Source organism: Anguilla anguilla, chromosome 1 (assembly GCF_013347855.1).
Source record: "Anguilla anguilla isolate fAngAng1 chromosome 1, fAngAng1.pri, whole genome shotgun sequence".
NCBI classification, from domain to species: domain Eukaryota; kingdom Metazoa; phylum Chordata; class Actinopteri; order Anguilliformes; family Anguillidae; genus Anguilla; species Anguilla anguilla.
The window spans coordinates 26,951,338-26,969,944 of NC_049201.1; the positions used below are offsets into that span (position 1 = coordinate 26,951,338).

The 18,607-nt window shown below is 39.8% G+C and overlaps 1 protein-coding gene across 3 annotated transcripts in view; it reads right to left on the reverse strand.

Annotated features, from left to right (window-relative positions):
• dlgap2a (discs, large (Drosophila) homolog-associated protein 2a) overlaps positions 1-18,607 on the reverse strand; it is a 223,705-nt gene that overhangs the window by 17,902 nt on the left and 187,196 nt on the right. For all 3 annotated transcript variants that reach the window (XM_035413153.1, XM_035413310.1, XM_035413234.1), the window contains 4 exons: positions 11,650-11,718; positions 9,725-9,875; positions 6,995-7,214; positions 1,752-1,811 (listed from right to left, as the gene is read on the reverse strand). In XM_035413153.1, the coding sequence (XP_035269044.1) occupies positions 1,752-1,811; positions 6,995-7,214; positions 9,725-9,875; positions 11,650-11,718 (500 nt within the window). The remainder of the gene's footprint in view (positions 1-1,751; positions 1,812-6,994; positions 7,215-9,724; positions 9,876-11,649; positions 11,719-18,607) is intronic.

Below are 18,607 nucleotides of genomic sequence, written 5' to 3' on the forward strand. Positions count from 1 at the left end.
AGAGCGCCACTTTTGAAACAGAAGGTCACGTATTCCGATTGGCCCTCTCTTCCCGTGGCTCTGGGAGGAGGGGACAACAATTTCACATTCTGCGCCCGTTTCCAATCTTCTCGCCAGATAAACGCCGGCACCCTCATGAATCAATGCGACTGATTACACAGCCGCTCAAGGAGAAAGATGTATGGCGAAATTACTATACGAGACCCTGAAGGCTTGATAGCGAGCTGACAAGATATTTTTAGGGATTATTAATTAAAGTGAAGGTGAGGTGTATTGTCTTTTTTTTTTTAAAGTCTGTGAAGTATTCGGAAGGATATTAAGACAACATCTCGTTCACAATTTGGAGCTCCTTGTCTTAACAAGCACACAGAAGTGCTGAAAATGGTGCTTTCAGTCCATCTTCACATGTCACTTCAATAGAAATACAAATGCGTATTCATACATTTTAACACAGAGGACATTTATCACAGTATCAAGTATCAACTGATCTTGATGGATCCCAGTGCTTCTAATGAGAAATGGCCTGAAAGATCTATTCAGCAAGAGTATCCATAGAGATGAATAGCCTTTTTAACATGTATCACAAGTCTACAATGCTCAGGGGAAGAAAATGTCACTGAACCCTTCCCTTATCACTGTAAATAAGTATCAATATTTTGCACAAATTTGCCAATATTTTGTGCAAGGCATTATGCAACTGATTGGTCTGGTAATCCCTGTATAAGAGAGGCCACTTTCTTATCCACAGACAATTTCCTACCTTGGTTCCAGTAATATGTGGTTTCTGTATTTTTTGATAATTGACTAAACGTTTTTGTTCATTGCTTACAGATGATCTGACCATGTTCTGCATATAGTTCATCAGACTCTTCTGTCTTATTTGTTTAGTGCCATTTCTTCGGAGTTGTTAACACATCTGCAACTTCTTCACTGGTGCTGCTTGCAACACATTTTTGAACATGCAGTACCTGAGATGTGGCTGTTGCTACAAAAGCTGAGTGCTCTCTCTATTTATACCTTCACTAGCTATAAATGTCCTGCCCTGCTAGAATATTGAAACATATATCAATGTTTTTTTTTCTTTCCTTTTCATTCTTTGCAACCAAGATAATTTCGTTTTGAAATAGCCTTTAAATTGGGGTTTTACAATGAGATATATGAATGCAACTATTTTTGAATAATTGATTTTTAAAGTTTTGGAACACACATATGTTGAATGCTGTTTATAATTATTCATTCATATCACAACTCTATGTGACTGCTCTTAAATTCTCTCACTTAAAATGATTTAATATAAGTTTGAAAACCATAGTGTGAAGAGGAGGTGGCTATTTAATCACCTACAATATGATTATAATTTAATCCCTGTACACTTCAGTCACATTATGCAAGGGGTGTCAAAGGTACTATAAACAAATGTCATTTACAACATTCAATGAGCTTGTTAGTAACAAGTGCTTTTGGCTCAATTATTTCTTTAGATCTATTTACAAATTATCCATAAAAACAATTCAGCAGCCAAATAAAAACAGATCACCTTGATCACTTGTGTATTGGTGAACAGTATAATGTAAATCAACATTGACAGGCTATATTTGAACCCATTTATGAACTGTGAACAATTAATTGCATTACAAGCCATATAATATGTAGAGTGTTTGAAGATGCAGAAGTCATATTCTCATGCCTTTTAGTGGTATGGACAGAAGATCTCCACGGCACAGGCTCCACTGAGCAGAACAGCCCCTTACCTGGAGGCTGCTGTGTGGTCTGCTCCACACTGCAGGGTGAAGGGAGGCGAAACTGGATCCCTGAAACAAGACACAGATGGCGCTGAAAGTTAAGGGGTACGGTGTAATACCTTTCTAATGGCTGCCTAATAATGTGGTCTAATAATGCAGACTTCACCACCTCAGGACTTGTTCTCCTGTTTTTCTATTTCTCCCACAAATCACTGAATAAGTTTAGACAAATGACTCCTCTAAACGTTTGGCTATGTATGAGCACTATGAATTTCGTTAGCATGCCAATGTTAAATTCAAATCAACGGAACATTCATGTATTAATACACTAGATAGGGAATTGCTACCACCACCGAGATGGCTAAAGTCTTCAAAACAGATAGCTAGCAAGCTTTCCAATCTACCAAAGAGCAGCGAGTTCAATTAAACTAAATACATTTCTTAAATTATATTCAAACCATTATATTCATCCCTGCTGTGATTTATTTTCGATATAAAATAATTCCAAATTGCAGGGCAGAATTCCGAAGGCTGTTTCCTCAGTCTCATCATAAAAGACAGGACACAGACACACACACACACACATACACACACACAGTCAGTGAGTGGTGCTGTTGCTTCCTTAATTCCCAAGCCGTGTGTTCTAACCTTGTATTTTTCTATTAGCATCATTTTATTGACGTGTTAAACAGCTGCAAGCGTTGACATGTTGACATTGGGAAAACACCTTTTGTTAGACAGTCAGCAGTGAAATCAGGTGGGGGATTCAAAAACACAATCCGGGAGCTCTGAACAAGCATAACATTACTCTCCACATAGACACTATAGATATTCTGGTAATTATTAAAATTGGTATAATACAGCATACACATTCATATAGAAATGACAATTTATATGCCTATTGAAGTTCAAACTGGGGACAACATATACCATATTTATTGGACAAATGTCTTTAAAATATAAATTAAGTTTCTTGTGGCAGGTATATTAGCAGCAATATTAGTTGTTTGCTTTATTTTCAGATGTTGTGCTCCATATTTGCATATCAGTGATGCACAGTCACTCACTGAGTCATCTGCAAGACAAACGGCACTCAAATGAGGAAGTTTATTGATTTAAAAGCAAGTCAATTCAAACTGACAATCCCTCCAAACGGCTATTTACATATTTTCAAAGATATCATTTGCGCAACCACAGTATTGTGTAGCCTCATAGTGTTCATGGGTTAAAGATACATATTACAGCCTTTTGCATGACATATTCGTTTTGTTCTTGGTCTCAGACGCAGGCATTGATTCTGTCAGAATTTGTCCTCTACCAAAAAGATAAGTGTTAAATATATATAAATTTGCAATTATTTGAAGATGAAAGAACAAATGTTGATTGAATCTGGGATACAGACTAATGTCCAGAATCCCTACTTACTTCAGTAAAAAAAGCACTAAGAATATAATTGTAGAACACAAAGAGAACCAGATGACAAAGTAAGAATATGAATAAACAACTGAAAGACCTTGATGGGCATCAAGTAGGATCAGAAGAGTCTTAGGCTGTCTTCCGTATCTTACCATGTCCTATGGGACTCCAAAGGGACAAGGGGATCGAATAGGGAGGCTAAAGTCACAAAGGTGAAAAGGGTCACATTCAAGCAAGATTGAAGCTATTGGCTCATTTGCATCTCATATGTCAAGATGAATTTCTGAAAGCTTCCTGCTTCAGGCCATGGTATGGCTTTGTAGCTAAAAACACAAGGAGATTAAATGGAGCAGCACATATTGGCCATAGTGTCACCTACGAGTAACACACGCCAGCCTACTCCATACTTACTCAGTGTCTGCCCTGATGCCATATGGATGGAAAGGTCTAAATGATGTCATTGACTAGCCCTGAATCTTAAGGATAATGGATTCTCACTAACAAGGAAAAAGCAATGTCAAGTTTTATATTGAAGGCCTTTATATTCAAGGCCATTTTTATATTTAAGGCAGATGCACTTATTCGGAATGACTTATGCAGCTTACATTCTTTACAAACAATCAATTTATACAGCTGGACATGGAAATCAGATTAAGTAACTTGCTCAAGAGCACAACAGCAGTGATTCAAACCTACAACCGTAGTTACAAGCCCAGTTCCCTAACCACTACACTTCAGATGTGTCATTCGGTTATGATGTAGGATTCCACATCTGAGCAATATGGTGGGTTAAACCACACAGCTTAAAGACCTCCATGTTCACCGGACTCCACGTCGGTCTACTGGTAAAGATCAGATTTCTGAGGAACCTGCAATCAACATGCCTTCAGCTATCAACTCAACCTTTGAAAGAAGAACAAAACAAATGGAGACAAACACATCCATGAAAGCCAAAATGTATGCAAATGACCCTCTCCTATCTCCTGGATGAACAGACAAAAGAAAGATGACCTTTTGAACTTTTGAGGCTCCATAACTGGAATTTAAAATATTTTAATAAGGGTCCCTTTGTAGGTCAAGTCTTGTGACAGTAGTATGGGACATTCCAGCTCAACAAGCATATTATTAAATTCACCATAATTCAAAAGCTTGTACTTGGGGTTGAGTTTTCCTCCTGTGGTAAAATGTAGTTTTAACCATTTCAACCATCGTGGCTGGGTAGTAGCCTTGATCCTCAGCATAACTTTTTCTTTGTTATCCCCTACTTCTAATGCATATCTTTCAAATACATACTTTGAATTATGACATTTTGGGGAAACTTAATTTCAAGTAGAACATACTCAAACAAACACATGTTGATTGTGATCATTTTGTAACTCACCACAGTTTTGAAAAAAATAAAATAAAAAAATAACGTGAGTATGTGTGATGGGAACATTTGATTCTATTCAAAAAAGTATACAAATTTGTTCAAAATTGTAAAATAATTCCCATGTTAATTCAATGTAAAGCCTGGCATCACATGCCAATTTCCATATTTTATTCTATATTAATTTCATAAACTGAAGTGCAGCTTTTGTGGTTGAAAGAAAGCTGTTAAGAATCTAGTTTGGATTCATAGAACAAATTATCCGATATTACTCTAAAATCAATCAAAGTTGCCGCATGTACAGTATTTATGAATAAGGATTGAATGGGGCAATGTTTCAAATTTCAGACTTACACTTATATATTTCATAACTATAATTGTGCAACATATGCACTGTTCCATATCAGTAATATCTCATGCATACATTGGGGCATATTTCTACTGGCTTTCTTTATTAATACTAAGAAATGTATTGAGTAATGTAAAACATTTCCTCTATACAATTTACTTCCCCTAAGCTTCACTACAGTCACCTATTATTAAACTAAATGAAAAATAAAACATCAGTAATTATGGCATTATTAGGTACATTAGTAATTATGGCATTTCACAAAATTTTACTGACACATTTACAGACTTAATGCTTAATTAAACAGACAAATTACAGATATTTAGTATAATTTTCCAGGAGACCGGGGAGCCTTTATCTTTGTGATAAAGTGCCATGGGTTTTTGACCACTGGGAGTCAGGATCTTGGTTTAATGCATGGTCTAAAAGAAAGCTTCTCCTGCAGTACAGGTTCTCTTTTCTTAGGGTTTTTTAACAAGGCAAGGAGGAGAAGAAGTCATATATTCCCAGACCAAAAAATTCTGGTGATAGGTCACTGTTTTGGAAGGCCATGAAGACCAAGGAATTTTCCAGAGAGAAATTTAGTGACAAAGTTGTAGCACAGATAGGAGAAGGGTAGCTAAGCAAGGTCAAAACTAGTTAGAGAAACCACTATGAGGTCTAAATGCAATGATCTGAATACATTTGCAAAATGTCTCCTCCTGTTTTCTCACATAGTGCTTCTATGCTCTGCCAGCTAGAGGTCGCGATAGCCTCTTTGTCAAGCCACTTCTCAAACAATTATCCCATTTGCACCACCTCAATAATCTAAGTTGATAAAGTAATTGCCACTAATTAAGCACAGATGATGATTGACAGTGATGTCTACAAGCGACCCTCGTGTTAAATTCAGTTTCATTACTTACTTCCATGGACATGCTACAGAATCTTTAAATGTTGCGCATGGGCATGTTAGATTTTGTCAGAAGCAGTGGGAAATGCCTAAATTATAAATGATAGCAGTTACATAACATTTACCTTGCACAAAAAAGTCAAACAAAAACACTTAATTCATGATTCAAATAATTAACAAATCATGGTCCTAAAGACCTTAAGTAGAATGAATTGTCTTAGTGCTGGGCTAAAGCAAAAACCTGCTTTATATGGATGCATTGTTCTTTTTATCTTACTCAATCCTGGTTTTGTACAACGACAGAGTTAGTTAGGACCGCAACAAGCCGTACAAGCACGAATGTCTGTGACTGACTGAGTGACTGAGTGATTAAGTTACACCATTGGTCGGCCGTGTTATGATGTTACACCATTGGTCAGCCGGTCCAGACATATACTAGGTTTTGACCTGGTCTTGTTTCCTTAAGATCCGCAACCGATTCAGACCCAAAAACCGAGGTTACCAGAATTAACTGTGCAAACAACTGCTTTAACCAACACATTGCTATGGAACTCTATTTTAAACAGAACATGAATTATCTAGAATTATGTGTATCCCCCCCACCCCCCCAAAAAAAAAAAAAAAATCGCTATTATAAACAATTTTGCCCAATTTTTTTATTGAAATTGGGCAAAATTCCCAAGCATAACTTCCTGTGGAAAGTTTCTGGACAACCCAGCACTGGACTTACACATATTTTTATCTTTGGATATGGACAGTTCCTTTGAATATATTTTTATACTTCTGTGCTTCATTTTGCTTCTTCCTTCAGCTTTTTTTTTTTCTTGCTGTTTTATGTAGTTGTACTCTATGTGCGTTTTCCCAATGAGTCTACTTACGAAAAGCAGCCCTGTGGCTGAATTAGGTACAGTGGATTGCATGCCGTGCCATGGATGTTTAAATTGTACACTGTCCCTGAATAATGAAGAGTAAATAATGAATGAAAGCTAAGTGCTTTACCAAGGCCATCTGAGATTTTGGGGCCCCAGAAAGAAGTGCACTGTAGGTCTTACAACCAACATCTATGTACGTTCTCTGAGATACTGTGCATAAACCAATTAGTGAAATTAGCGAATGAGGAAAAAACCTACTAGCTCCCAGGTCTCACATCCAAATGTATACAAGTATGTAAATGACGTAAAGATACAAAGGTGTATGTTTCTAGGGCTTATGAAGTGCACAGTTACCTGTTGTAGATCTGATGGTGGAGGTGACCGTGGAGGACGTCATGGAAGGTATGCAGTCATCGTCTTGGGAGTAGCCGGCCTGGATGGCACGGAGGTAGCTGTGGCTCCGGGTTCGAAAACAGCCGGGGAGATCCAGCGCCTCCATGGCCTGCGTCTCCACTTCGCTAAAAACGGACTCGCACACCGATTCAAACTGCCCATTGAACTCGGTTTCACTCACCTGAGAGAAGGAAAGAATGGTACAAGTTTCTCCACACTGAAACTGAAATAAATCTGTACAGGTTAATTAAAACTGTGAACAAGCTTTGGTTGTGGGCATGGACAGAATGTAATTTCCCAGTCCTGTGTATGAGCTTATTTTATTTATAAGGTATACTGTATCTGTATTAGTTCAGTTGATTGGAATAACACAACTACATTTTAGTATTGTTTACTGACAATATATTAATGATTATTTCTGGAAAAGGATATAAAGCAAGTATGGGTATAAAGCAAGTAATTTGAATTACTTTGGGCATGTGAAATATGGCACACACTGTAAATCTCTTTACAATGTTTCAATAATTACAGCTCTTAAATGCATCCCTTGACTTTCAGTTCCTCCATTACTAAATTTCTGAGGTTACAATCTGACCTGGAACACCTATTTGCTGTTGTTTTAGACAACATCGGGTGCAACAAAATATAATAAAAAATTACTATCGAAGCAAATAGATGACATTAAGCCAAAACTATGGTGCCACATGTCTCATCATTTATTAACTTTTATAATATCATTATTATTTATCTTAGTTTTTAATGTTTGAGTATTCAGCTGACTAGATTTCCTTTCAAACTGATATTTATCTGTGTTAAGCTGTCTACTGGAGGTTATGCACCATTTTCAAAAACATGTCAAGCTAACAAGGTGACAACAGCTCTAAAACTCTACTGGCACCAGCATACTGTGAAAGATAAATCAGTGACACGCCATCACTCAATCCCATCGACCCAAATAAAATTTCTCTCTGTCTCTCTTTGTTTCATGCAGCTATCTCTCAAAAGGCAATATATTACACGGGCTTATTAGTAAAGGATATTATGCTACTATTGTGAGTCTCTTTCAAAGGCTTTATGGCCAGTGTCTTGCAGTGCTGCATTGTTAAAACATATCACAGATGTGAAAAAGTGATAAAGTAGGCCCATTTATGATTTTATAATTGGTTTACAGGACTGTTGTTCTTACTGGGTTTACTTAATATTTAGCCATTTTACAGAAATGTTTGACTTCATGTTCAAATATTTTAATAAACACACACTGATTCCTGAGGCTGAATGGCCAGGATTCAATGATCACTTCTTCGTAATTATTACAAAAGATTAAATGCATTTTTTCTTTTTCTTCACAAGTGCCTTTATATGATCACCGAAATATGAGTGCAATTTAAGTCTGCGCTTTTATTATCTTAAAAGAGAAATGAACATAGGAATGTAAATGCTTGTTAATGAGAAAATCTTAAATTGTCTTAGAGCAGGGATCAGCAACTCATGGTCCTCAAGGGCTGAGAACTGCTGGTTTTCCACCCTCCCTTTGACTGGGAATCAGGTGTGAAGACAGTCTGGCCAATCAGTAGCACTAATTACCCAGGAGAAAAGAAAACCAGGGCTGGATTTGGATTGGAGGGCCAGAGTTGATGATCCCTGTCTTAGAGTGATGGCTGAAGCCCTGCTTTAGGTCTCATGTAATGCTTGATGGCCTAAAAAGATGTCTGAACTGTTAACCACCGTTAATCAATCTTCACAATTACATTTTTACAAATACATTTGAAAGTAAGACATGGTCACCTGGTTAACTGGCCCTCCACTGAATCCTTTTTTAATATTTATTCCATACTTCACTTTACTGTTAAGTTGATTTTTGAGTGTTCATTAATTGAAGCAGAGGACCATTTGTTGTTGCTAAGTAGCATGTTTTAGCAATTAATAAAATGGGTGCGTTTTCAGAGATTCCTACAAGTCAATATCACTGCTCCAATCACAGTTAATTAAAACACAATGTGCATCTGGGGAAAACTAGATTTTACTTCCTTGCTTTCTCACACTCCCCCTTTCATATGGCCAAACTAAAGCTCTCTTACCCCTTCCTGTCCACATAGGGTCCCAAAATAGACTCCTTGCCTTGCCCTCTCTGAATAGGGCCACACTGCAGCCCTCTCCCCTCCCTGCACAACACTATAGTTCCCCTCCCTCTCTACAAAGACCCACCCTGTAGCCCTCCCTCTGTACATAGACCCACCCTGTAGCCCTCCCTCTCTACATAGAGCCCCACTGTAGCCCTCCCTCTCTACATAGACCAACCCTGTAGCCCTCCCTCTGTACATAGAGCCCCACTGTAGCCCTCCCTCTCTACATAGACCAACCCTGTAGCCCTCCCTCTTTACATAGAGCCCCACTGTAGCCCTCCCTCTCTACATAGACCAACCCTGTAGCCCTCCCTCTGTACATAGAGCCCCACTGTAGCCCTCCCTCTCTACATAGACCCACCCTGTAGCTCTTACTCTCCACATAGAGCCACGCTGTAGCCCTCACTCTCTACATAGAGCCACCCTGTAGCTCTCACTCTCTACATAGAGCCACGCTGTAGCCCTCACTCTCTACATAGAGCCTCTCTCTCTGCAGATGGCCACATTGCAGCTCTCCCTCCTCCTCTCAGTCTCAGAGCAGCAGAGACCGCGTGCAGGCCGCACTCACCTGGCTAACACAGCTAGCCTGGCTGAGGGTGCTGACCGCTCGCATGTAGCTCTGGTTTCGGGACCGGAACTTGGGGGAGTTGCAGTTCACCGACGGGTCCAGGGTGACACTGGGGTGCAGGTCTCTAGCAGTGTGCAGGTGGGAGCTCTGACTGAACAGAAAAAGGGGGCCACAGGCATTAACCCCATCAGTCCGTTTTTTCCCTTCAGAATTTTGTACGCCTGCCCCCATCACAATGACCCCTGTACAGGGGAGTACTGCAAGCATAACGCCTAATAGTCTGTCAGAGATCACAGAAGGACACTATTCACACAATGAAACTGTTGATTGCCCCCTCTGAAAACATGGCAGAGAACAGAAGGCAATAAAACTTTGATTGAAAAATAAACGCAGAGCTCTCAGACAGCAGTATAAACAGACTCCTGCACTCCACAACAAGACATTTGATCATTTACCCCCAGGGAAGGAAGGGCTTTTCCGAGAAGAAAATATTTGCAGCGTTCAACAAGATTCTCAAAATGGCAATTCGATTTACCACAGAGCTGAGGCGTGCAATCAATGCCTGGTAATGACACACGATGCAAATAAGGGGCTAGTTAGCAAGCAGCATTTCCAAAAGGGCACAAGCTGTACACAAGTTCGATGCTGAAGCTACTCTAGAGAGACGGCTTTCCGCATTCGTACAAAGTCACCTCTCAAACGCACCAGGAATGCAGTGCTGGAATAATTAGGTATAATTGAAGAGGTAACATTATTATTAAAATTTATTAGAAAAAGAAAATCATATTTGGAACAAAATTGTAAACGGATACTCAGGCAGTATAGATGAAACAATAAATAATGTGCTTTTGTTGCTGTCGCAAGACACCAGTGTGGTTACATGCAATGACCTCTTATGACACAGTGTTTTACAGCAACACTGCGGGGGAAAACTTGATAATTGATTTACACTACTTTTTTTGCTCTCCTTGTTATATGAAGAACGTCTACATGAGAATCAACAGGATCCATGCTAGAAGCTTGTCTAATTAGACATTAATCAGTTATGCTTGTTGGACACTTCCTTTGAATATATACAGTCTTCTACATTATTGGAGCTCATAAAGGACACAGGTTATTTAACTGTCCTTAATTTTTCAATTCCAAAAAGGAAAATGTGCAAGTATCTTCCCTTCAAGAACTGGCTGTCGTTATTTGGTTGATTGCTATTTAACACAAAAAGAAGAATCAGAAATAAGCAACCATAGCACCTGTTTTGTGCTGGTGTACTATTCTATTCTATTTTATTCGTAGATTAATAACCATTTTTGAAGTAAAAACATCAGCTACTTACTTCTGTGTCACAAGTGGTGCAGTTAATGCCTAGACAACTGACTGTTTATATGCGCCCAAATCCTCTTTGAATAATTGCACAAAGCAGAGAAAAACTGAGGAAATGGTCAGCTCAGCCAGAAGAGATCCACAGAGCGAGTCCCCATCGTATACTGTAGGTTAAGGGTACTCCAAGACTTCTATTCCATATAAGACCCCTTAGGCTAAAAGACATAGGCCTGAATTTAAATTAACCTCTGTGCATAAACTTTACCCACAAATCAAGGCAAGTGCTAGTTTTTTTCCCCCTCATACGCACAGTCATTTATGTTTTCACTAAAGTTGCAGCTGTGAAGTTCTTCCGATCTCTTTTATCTTGCTATTCCTTCAACAAATCAGGCACAATGACAAGCAATGGAGCATGGACTGAATATCAAATAAAGATGTCAGAGGTTGCTGTCAATGATCAATTTAGTATGTGTTTTGTCAATAAGTTGTAATGTAAGGAGCATGAAGTGTCAATAAAAAATGTGCCAAATCCATTGGCTCCAGTCCATGCCTGGAGTGGTGTTGAACGGGAGGAAGAAACTTAAAACAAAAAAACCTTAATTTACCTTAGGTCTGCTGCAAAATTTGTAATGTACCCTGACACGTCTCCATTCTTTTTTTCCACACGCCACAAGCTGTGAAAAGACAAACAAAAAAACAAAGTGGTCAACATCATTCACGGGTTGCAAAAAGAGGGAAGAAGATACTGTAACTCAAGAATCTAAGTCTGTGGCTATTTTCAGCAACATGATATCCACGAAACACCACATTCTTGAGAAGAACAACATTTATATATGAAATGTAAATGGTAAAATGACACCTGAAAATTATGGCCTGGATTCTATCAGAATTTGTCATAACCATGAAACTCATTAAATTACTTTGATGAATAGCTTTTGCTCTTCACTAAATTCGCAATTCACAATCACCAAAATCAACTCAAAAAAACTAAAGAAATTATTTCTATGTCAAAATTTTGAACAAATATTGTTTGAATAAGGGTTTTATTAATATAATAAAAATGTATATAATGGCTAATATTTATGCAATGGATAATCATTTAGAACATGTAATCATTTAAAAATAAATAGTTTTTATACTTCATGATAAATGAGACTCCACTATGACGAGATTGAAAGGACACTAGCAACACCAATTATAAAATCAAATGACCGCTAGAAAGATGCTGCCCATTTTCACCCATTTAAAGAACCTTCAGTTTAAGCCATGCCCACTTCTGGTTTTCTATACGAATACATATACAGTACATGTTGTGTCACCTCTGCATACCTCGTATGTATGTGTGCGTACATCTTATGTTCAAACACACACACACGCAAGCAAGGACACAAACACACACACACAGAACTGACATTGTTTTTCTGGCCTCTGCATCCTATTATATACTGATTGGGCTATTTCTGAAAATTGCATTATCAGTTTTATTTGCTTTCCCTGGCTCCCGCAGTTATTAAAGTAGCTCCGCTGTGGCCAGTACTAAACGGTGAGATGATAGAAACGACAGGTTTCTGCTTCCATCTTCATTTCAGTCTCGCCGCAAAAATCTCCCATGAATTCTTTCAGCAATGCCACGCAAACACAGAGCAAAGTGTTGATTCCCAGCTGTGAGGGAGCCAAAGAAGTCAACAGAGCACAGAGTGCTGAAATATATAAAACTAAAATGGACTTCACAAAGAGAACGGTTACCCTCAGAGTGAACGCTGAAGAAGGCGAGCAACAGTCTCGTAAAATGATTCTTCTAGGTTACGACCAGGAAGTCTACAGAAACACAGTGCTTGGAACGTATGGCCCTGACAACATAATTACATGGAAAATAATAACTTTTCCCCCCTCGCTGGTATGGCATTAGGCCGCAAATGTGTTTTGTCAATAAGACGCGAGCTTAACGAAAAGTGACGTTCGGTTTAATCTTGGATGAAGAGCAGTGTGGCTGCACAGGGTAAGGCAGGATTCAAGAGATGCGACATAACTTGGTTACACCACAATAAAGCCCCCATGATCCATCATGCTTGAATAATAAGTTGACTGAACTACATTAAGAGAAAATGAGGGTCACAAACAGGAACACGGCAAATGCATCCGTCTTCCCGTGCGGATGGCCTTTATTTAGGCTCATTAATGTTTTCCTCCACAAACACACAGGGCATTTCATAACCAAAAATCAACCTGATGAGGGTGCTCTGGAGCAGGGTATCAGCAGTATATTTCTCTGAGGAAATTTTTTCCAATGGATTTTCCAGATCAATTCAATCTTACTCATTTAGCGACTTTATAGGGATACTGTCACAAAGAAACTTTATAGTAAAACAGGAAATAGAAAAATGTGGAAAGACCGAACCTGAATCCCTTAAAATACAGAAAATGAGGAAGAAAAAACTTCCCAGTGGGAGTGAAAAAACACTCAAATAGGGCAAGAGAAATCTCCCCGGTGGGAATAAATCTCAGGAGGAGCCATTCCCCACTGGTCGGCCTGGTAACAGGAGTTAAATAAAAACTAAATGGTACTTAAGAGGTAATGGGGAAATTATTGGAGCAAATAATCATAGTGGCTGAGCAGATGATAGCCTGATAGCCAGAGGTATTAAACTAGCTGATAAAAGAGACCATCCAAGCAAAGAAGTGTATAGCAATACTTAGTTCATAAGAGCAAGATGATGCTACTTCAAGGCATCTTGGTTGCATCATGGCATGGGCGTGAACCAGGAGAGGGTTTGGGCTAACTTTTAATTTTAAAATGCTTAATCTACAATACAGATACTTCCTCTGCAAGGATAATTTGCAAGGACTGAACCAAGGGCGAAAGCTATTTTTCTTCAAGAAACCTGTTTAAACTTCATACAAAATTTTAAGGTCTGGATCAACCAACATGTGTCCTTAAAGGTCCAGGAAACTAAAATCTGTGAATTCGTTGCTGATGTGTTGTTTTAATTCACACATCAGCAAAAAAAATTTCATAAAATCCAAAATTGGCATGCTTTCTCCCTTAGCCAGGTTTTCAGTGGGCGGGGTTAAATGAAAATTTGCTACTTAACAAAAACCTTAAGTCCAATTAAATCTTCTTCTGTAATATGTAAATGACGCTCTTTCCACTTCTGTGCATATAAGGCAAGCTACGTTGAAAATGCCTAAGCATTGCCCCTTCTTTGGATGTGGAGAAAGCAATAGGTTTTTTTTTTTTTTTCCCCAAAAATGAAGGGACCAAGAGAAACAAGTTTTATTGCTGGAGCCCATGGGCACTACAATATTACAATAACCCACACAGTTAGTAGTTGCACTGCCCATTTCACCTGGAACCTGTAAGCGCTGGATTGGTAAGTACGCCTATCGTTAGCTAGTGACAATTAAATAGCTTTCAAGTAGACATGTGGAATCAAATACTTTCTTTATTTGGGTGTAATGTCTCAAGTTTGCTATAGAGTCTGAGGGTAGTGTTACGGTAGTTCAGCGTTACAACGTTGTTACATACCGAATGATCTTCAGGTTTAACTATACGATGGTTGAGTGAGAGCACCTATTATCAACCAACTGGGGGGGTGGGTGGCTGTATCTACCACCAGAAATGCTAACATATTTATTTTATATTTATTCGAGATGACTGGATACTGTTACATATTAAAATACACATAAAAGAATGTCCACATGAAAAAATCACCTTCATACATATACATTTTGTTATATTAAAATGACCTCTTTTAGACTAGGAACTCAGAATTCCTTAATCGCAACCATTAATTGGAATAGCATAAACATCACTTCACTATTTCCAACTGCTTTCCTAATGGCTATTTTGCTTCCTGCAACTTGGGTTACAACTTTGAATATGTATGGATTGCTAGTTAATGTTGATATGGGCCACCCTTTCTCATATTAACCTCAAATACACAAGATGGGACATATTGTAGAAGTGTCCCATCTTGTGTATTTGAGGTTAATATGAGAAAGACAAGTCCCATTAATCTCTATGGGTGGTCGATTCAGGTCCCCTTAGTTCATAAGAGCTCTCATCTTCATCAGGGTACACTGATGATAAAACACAGCACAACTGCTTAAGCGTAGTTCACCTGAATTCATTTCAATCAGGGAAACTGAATTTGATACAGTTGTACTTGTGTCTAGGGCCTGATGATCTTTTGAAGATATGACAGAGCAGTCTCTTTAGCTGCCAAAAAGGTTAGCACCAATGTTTTTAATTTGATGTGAGTCAATACTGGTAACCAGTGGAGGGAAATAAGAAGTAAAGTGACATCGCTGACCCTGGAAAGGTTGTAGATCGGACAATCAGCAGCCATTTTGACTATGAACTCCGGAGGTTTGATGGCAGAGACAGGAGATCAGCAAGGATGGAGCTGCAGTAGTCCAGCCAGGAAATGACCAATGGCTATAGTAAGAGTTAGGATGAGTATGTGGTGATGAAGATGCAGATTCTCTGGATATAAAGGAGGAATATACACACCTGACACACCACTGTGATATTCTCAAAGAGGAGTTCATAGTCAAAATGGCTGCTGATTGTCTGATCTACAACCTTTCCAGGGTCAGCGATGGCACTTCACTTCTTATTTCCCTAAACTGGTTTGTCTAGTACCACTCAGAAATGAATAGGTTGACACCTATTCACACCTGGTGCTGTCCAGGGTAAGTGAAAAGTCATGCAGGGGGAGGCTTTCACTGGGAACTTTTCATCTGCAACCACTGCAAACCAAGTTTGGCTTCAGGCAATGGTTTACCATCCAGCTCAGGGTGTCCTGTAGGCAAGCTGAGATTCAAGCTGTGTGCATAATACATTATACATGTATTGTGTAATCAGCCCTTTTCAATGAACCAGTACCAGCCAGCGACAGAGGGGCTACCCCCTCTAAGTTAGGTTCTACTCAAGGATTCTTCCTGTCACCAGCCAGGGAGCTTTTCTTCACCACTGTCACTCTAGGGCAAAATCTCTGTGAAGCTGCTTAGTGACAGTGCCCTTTGTAAAAAGCACTATACAAATAAAATTGAATTGTATTGAGTTCATGCTGAGACTGGTGTGTTGGAGGGAGAGAAGGAGAGAAAAATTGTGTCCTATCACTGCAGCACTGATAAGGCAGGCTATTAAAAGAAATGACAGAGCCAAGAGATGTAGAGAGACCAAGGACTGAACCCTGGGGGACACCTGTAGAGAGGTTACAAGGTCCCAAAACTTCCACCATGCAACCTGGAAGGGGCAACTATCATGGTAGGAAACAAACCACTTAAGAGCTAAGCCGCAGATCCTTGGGGTAATCAGGGAAGACTGCTGCAGACAGGTTTAGGAGTATTATAATGGAGGAGAAAGAACCCGTTTTTTGCAGAGTGGAGCTGCTGAAATATCATTACAGGAAGGATCATATGGCTCTGATGGACCAGGCTAAAGGGTCATGGTTATACATGCAGACACCAGCCCGTAAATGCAGGCCATCTGTATCTGCACATTTTAATATTTGAGCCAACTGACTTCTCAAATAAGTGAGTAGCTAAAGAGTCTATTGCATTTGTATGATATTTGTTAGAATGTAAAATGAAGAAATTGAAGAAAGACACTGCAATGTGAAAATAAGAATGTTCTTGATTGCTATGAACTAATCACCAGAACGTCTTGAGTGAAATAGTCACTTATGAGTGATCATCTGAAATCCTTTTTCATTAATCTGTGGTTCAAAGCCCGCAGGTATCTGTATCTAGTATCTATCTCATTATACTATCCGTCTTGGATATGAGGAACTAAAGATAGTAAAATGTTCTCTGTCCATCCGTCAGTGGCAGTATAAAGATGACTTCTCTCATCTTTATATCTCTAAGAGGTCTAAGATATCCAGCGAAAGTGTAACAGCAGGCAAAATAGTAGTTTCTCTGATTTTGTAGAAGGCCAGGGGGACAAAAGAAATTAAGTGAGTATCTACTAGTTCGTTCTCTTAGCCATGCCATTGGAAGCAGAGTATTCACTCATGGACCTTCAAGTCTTGAAAATGTTCTTCTGGGCTCCCTGTGGTTTTCTTCTAGCAGGGTGAAAATGTTGAGTTCATTTGTGATATTCCTCATTTAGGAGCCTGTCTCAAGGTGCCTTTGAAGTTGAGCCTGTTCTTCACCATTTTTCATTGGCAGACAGTGGCCTTTATCACTGCAGGGCCAAAAAAAGTTCCCAATTTATAGCAATACCTTCAGAGGAGGGACCTTGTCTCCCTCCTTTATGTTGGTGAGGCTCAGCAAAAGATCACAGAGCATCATGACAGATTATCCCTAGTCCTACAACTAGCAGCACTGCTTGAGACAGGCAGAGAATTGAATTATTTGTCAGAATCTCAAGTCTCAATACCTCTCTGCACAGAACAATATAATGGGGAAGGCAGGGGAGGGGTGGAGGACAGCCCTTGAGTGGGATTTGTGTAGAAGGAGCTAACAAGCTGGCCAATGAGGACTAGGGGAAGGGTCAGTAATGGCAGTTTAGGTATATCTGACACCCTCACCATGAGGACAGGGAACTCTGCTAACAGGGAGCAATCTGATGCCTCTTGCACCACAGTTGCTTTGTTTGGAGTCATGAGATGCATAGACAGCTGAGAAAGAAAAGTATATTTTTTGTTTGCAGCCTCCCACTCGTCCTCAGCTTTAGGTGAGTTGGAACGTGCAGGGAGCTGTGCTGGGGGGGGGGGGGGGGGGGGGTTTGGATGGAAGATGGGGGTGCCCAATGCTTTGCACCCCCATGCTGGATTGCTTTTGCCAGTATAAGGGGTTGAGAACAAATTTGTGGAATGTAATCGCCCTGCTGGTTTTATGGAGGTTCTCTGGCATAATTTTAATTCTCTGTCTGCAGCTGGAATAAAATCCATATGATTAAAATTTATGAAGGCTGAGTCAATGGGTACGAGACCCATTTATAGTGCAAAAGATGCTACCAATGATCAACAGCTGGCTTCATTTGAGCTTTATTCATTCTGCTATTAGATTAAAAGCTATTTCCTTATAGAGAGCTAATAACAGAAGATCTAGGTAAACTGGAATTCAGAAAACAAACACATTTAACCAAATTAAGGCCAGAATTTCAAGGAGAGTTCAAGCGATGGTCCTGTCCCGCTTGGACTACTGCAACTCGCTGCTGGCTGGTCTGCCAGCATCTGCCATCAGACCCCTGCAGCTCATCCGGAATGCTGCAGCGCGTCTGGTCTACAACCTCCCCAGACATTCCCATGTCACCCCCCTGCTCACTGACCTCCACTGGCTGCCTGTTATGGCTCGCATCAAATTTAAGACCTTGGTGCTTGCATACCAGGCAGCTAAGGGGTCAGCACCAGGATACATCCAGAGGATCATCAGACCCTACACACCAGCCAGACCTCTCCGTTCTGCCACCTCTGGACGCTTGGCACCTCCCCCTCTTCGCGTCTGTACTTCCCGCTCCCGTCTGCTGTCTGTCCTGGCCCCTCGCTGGTGGAATGACCTCCCCGTGGCGGTCAGAACAGCATAGAATCTGACTACCTTCAAACGCTGACT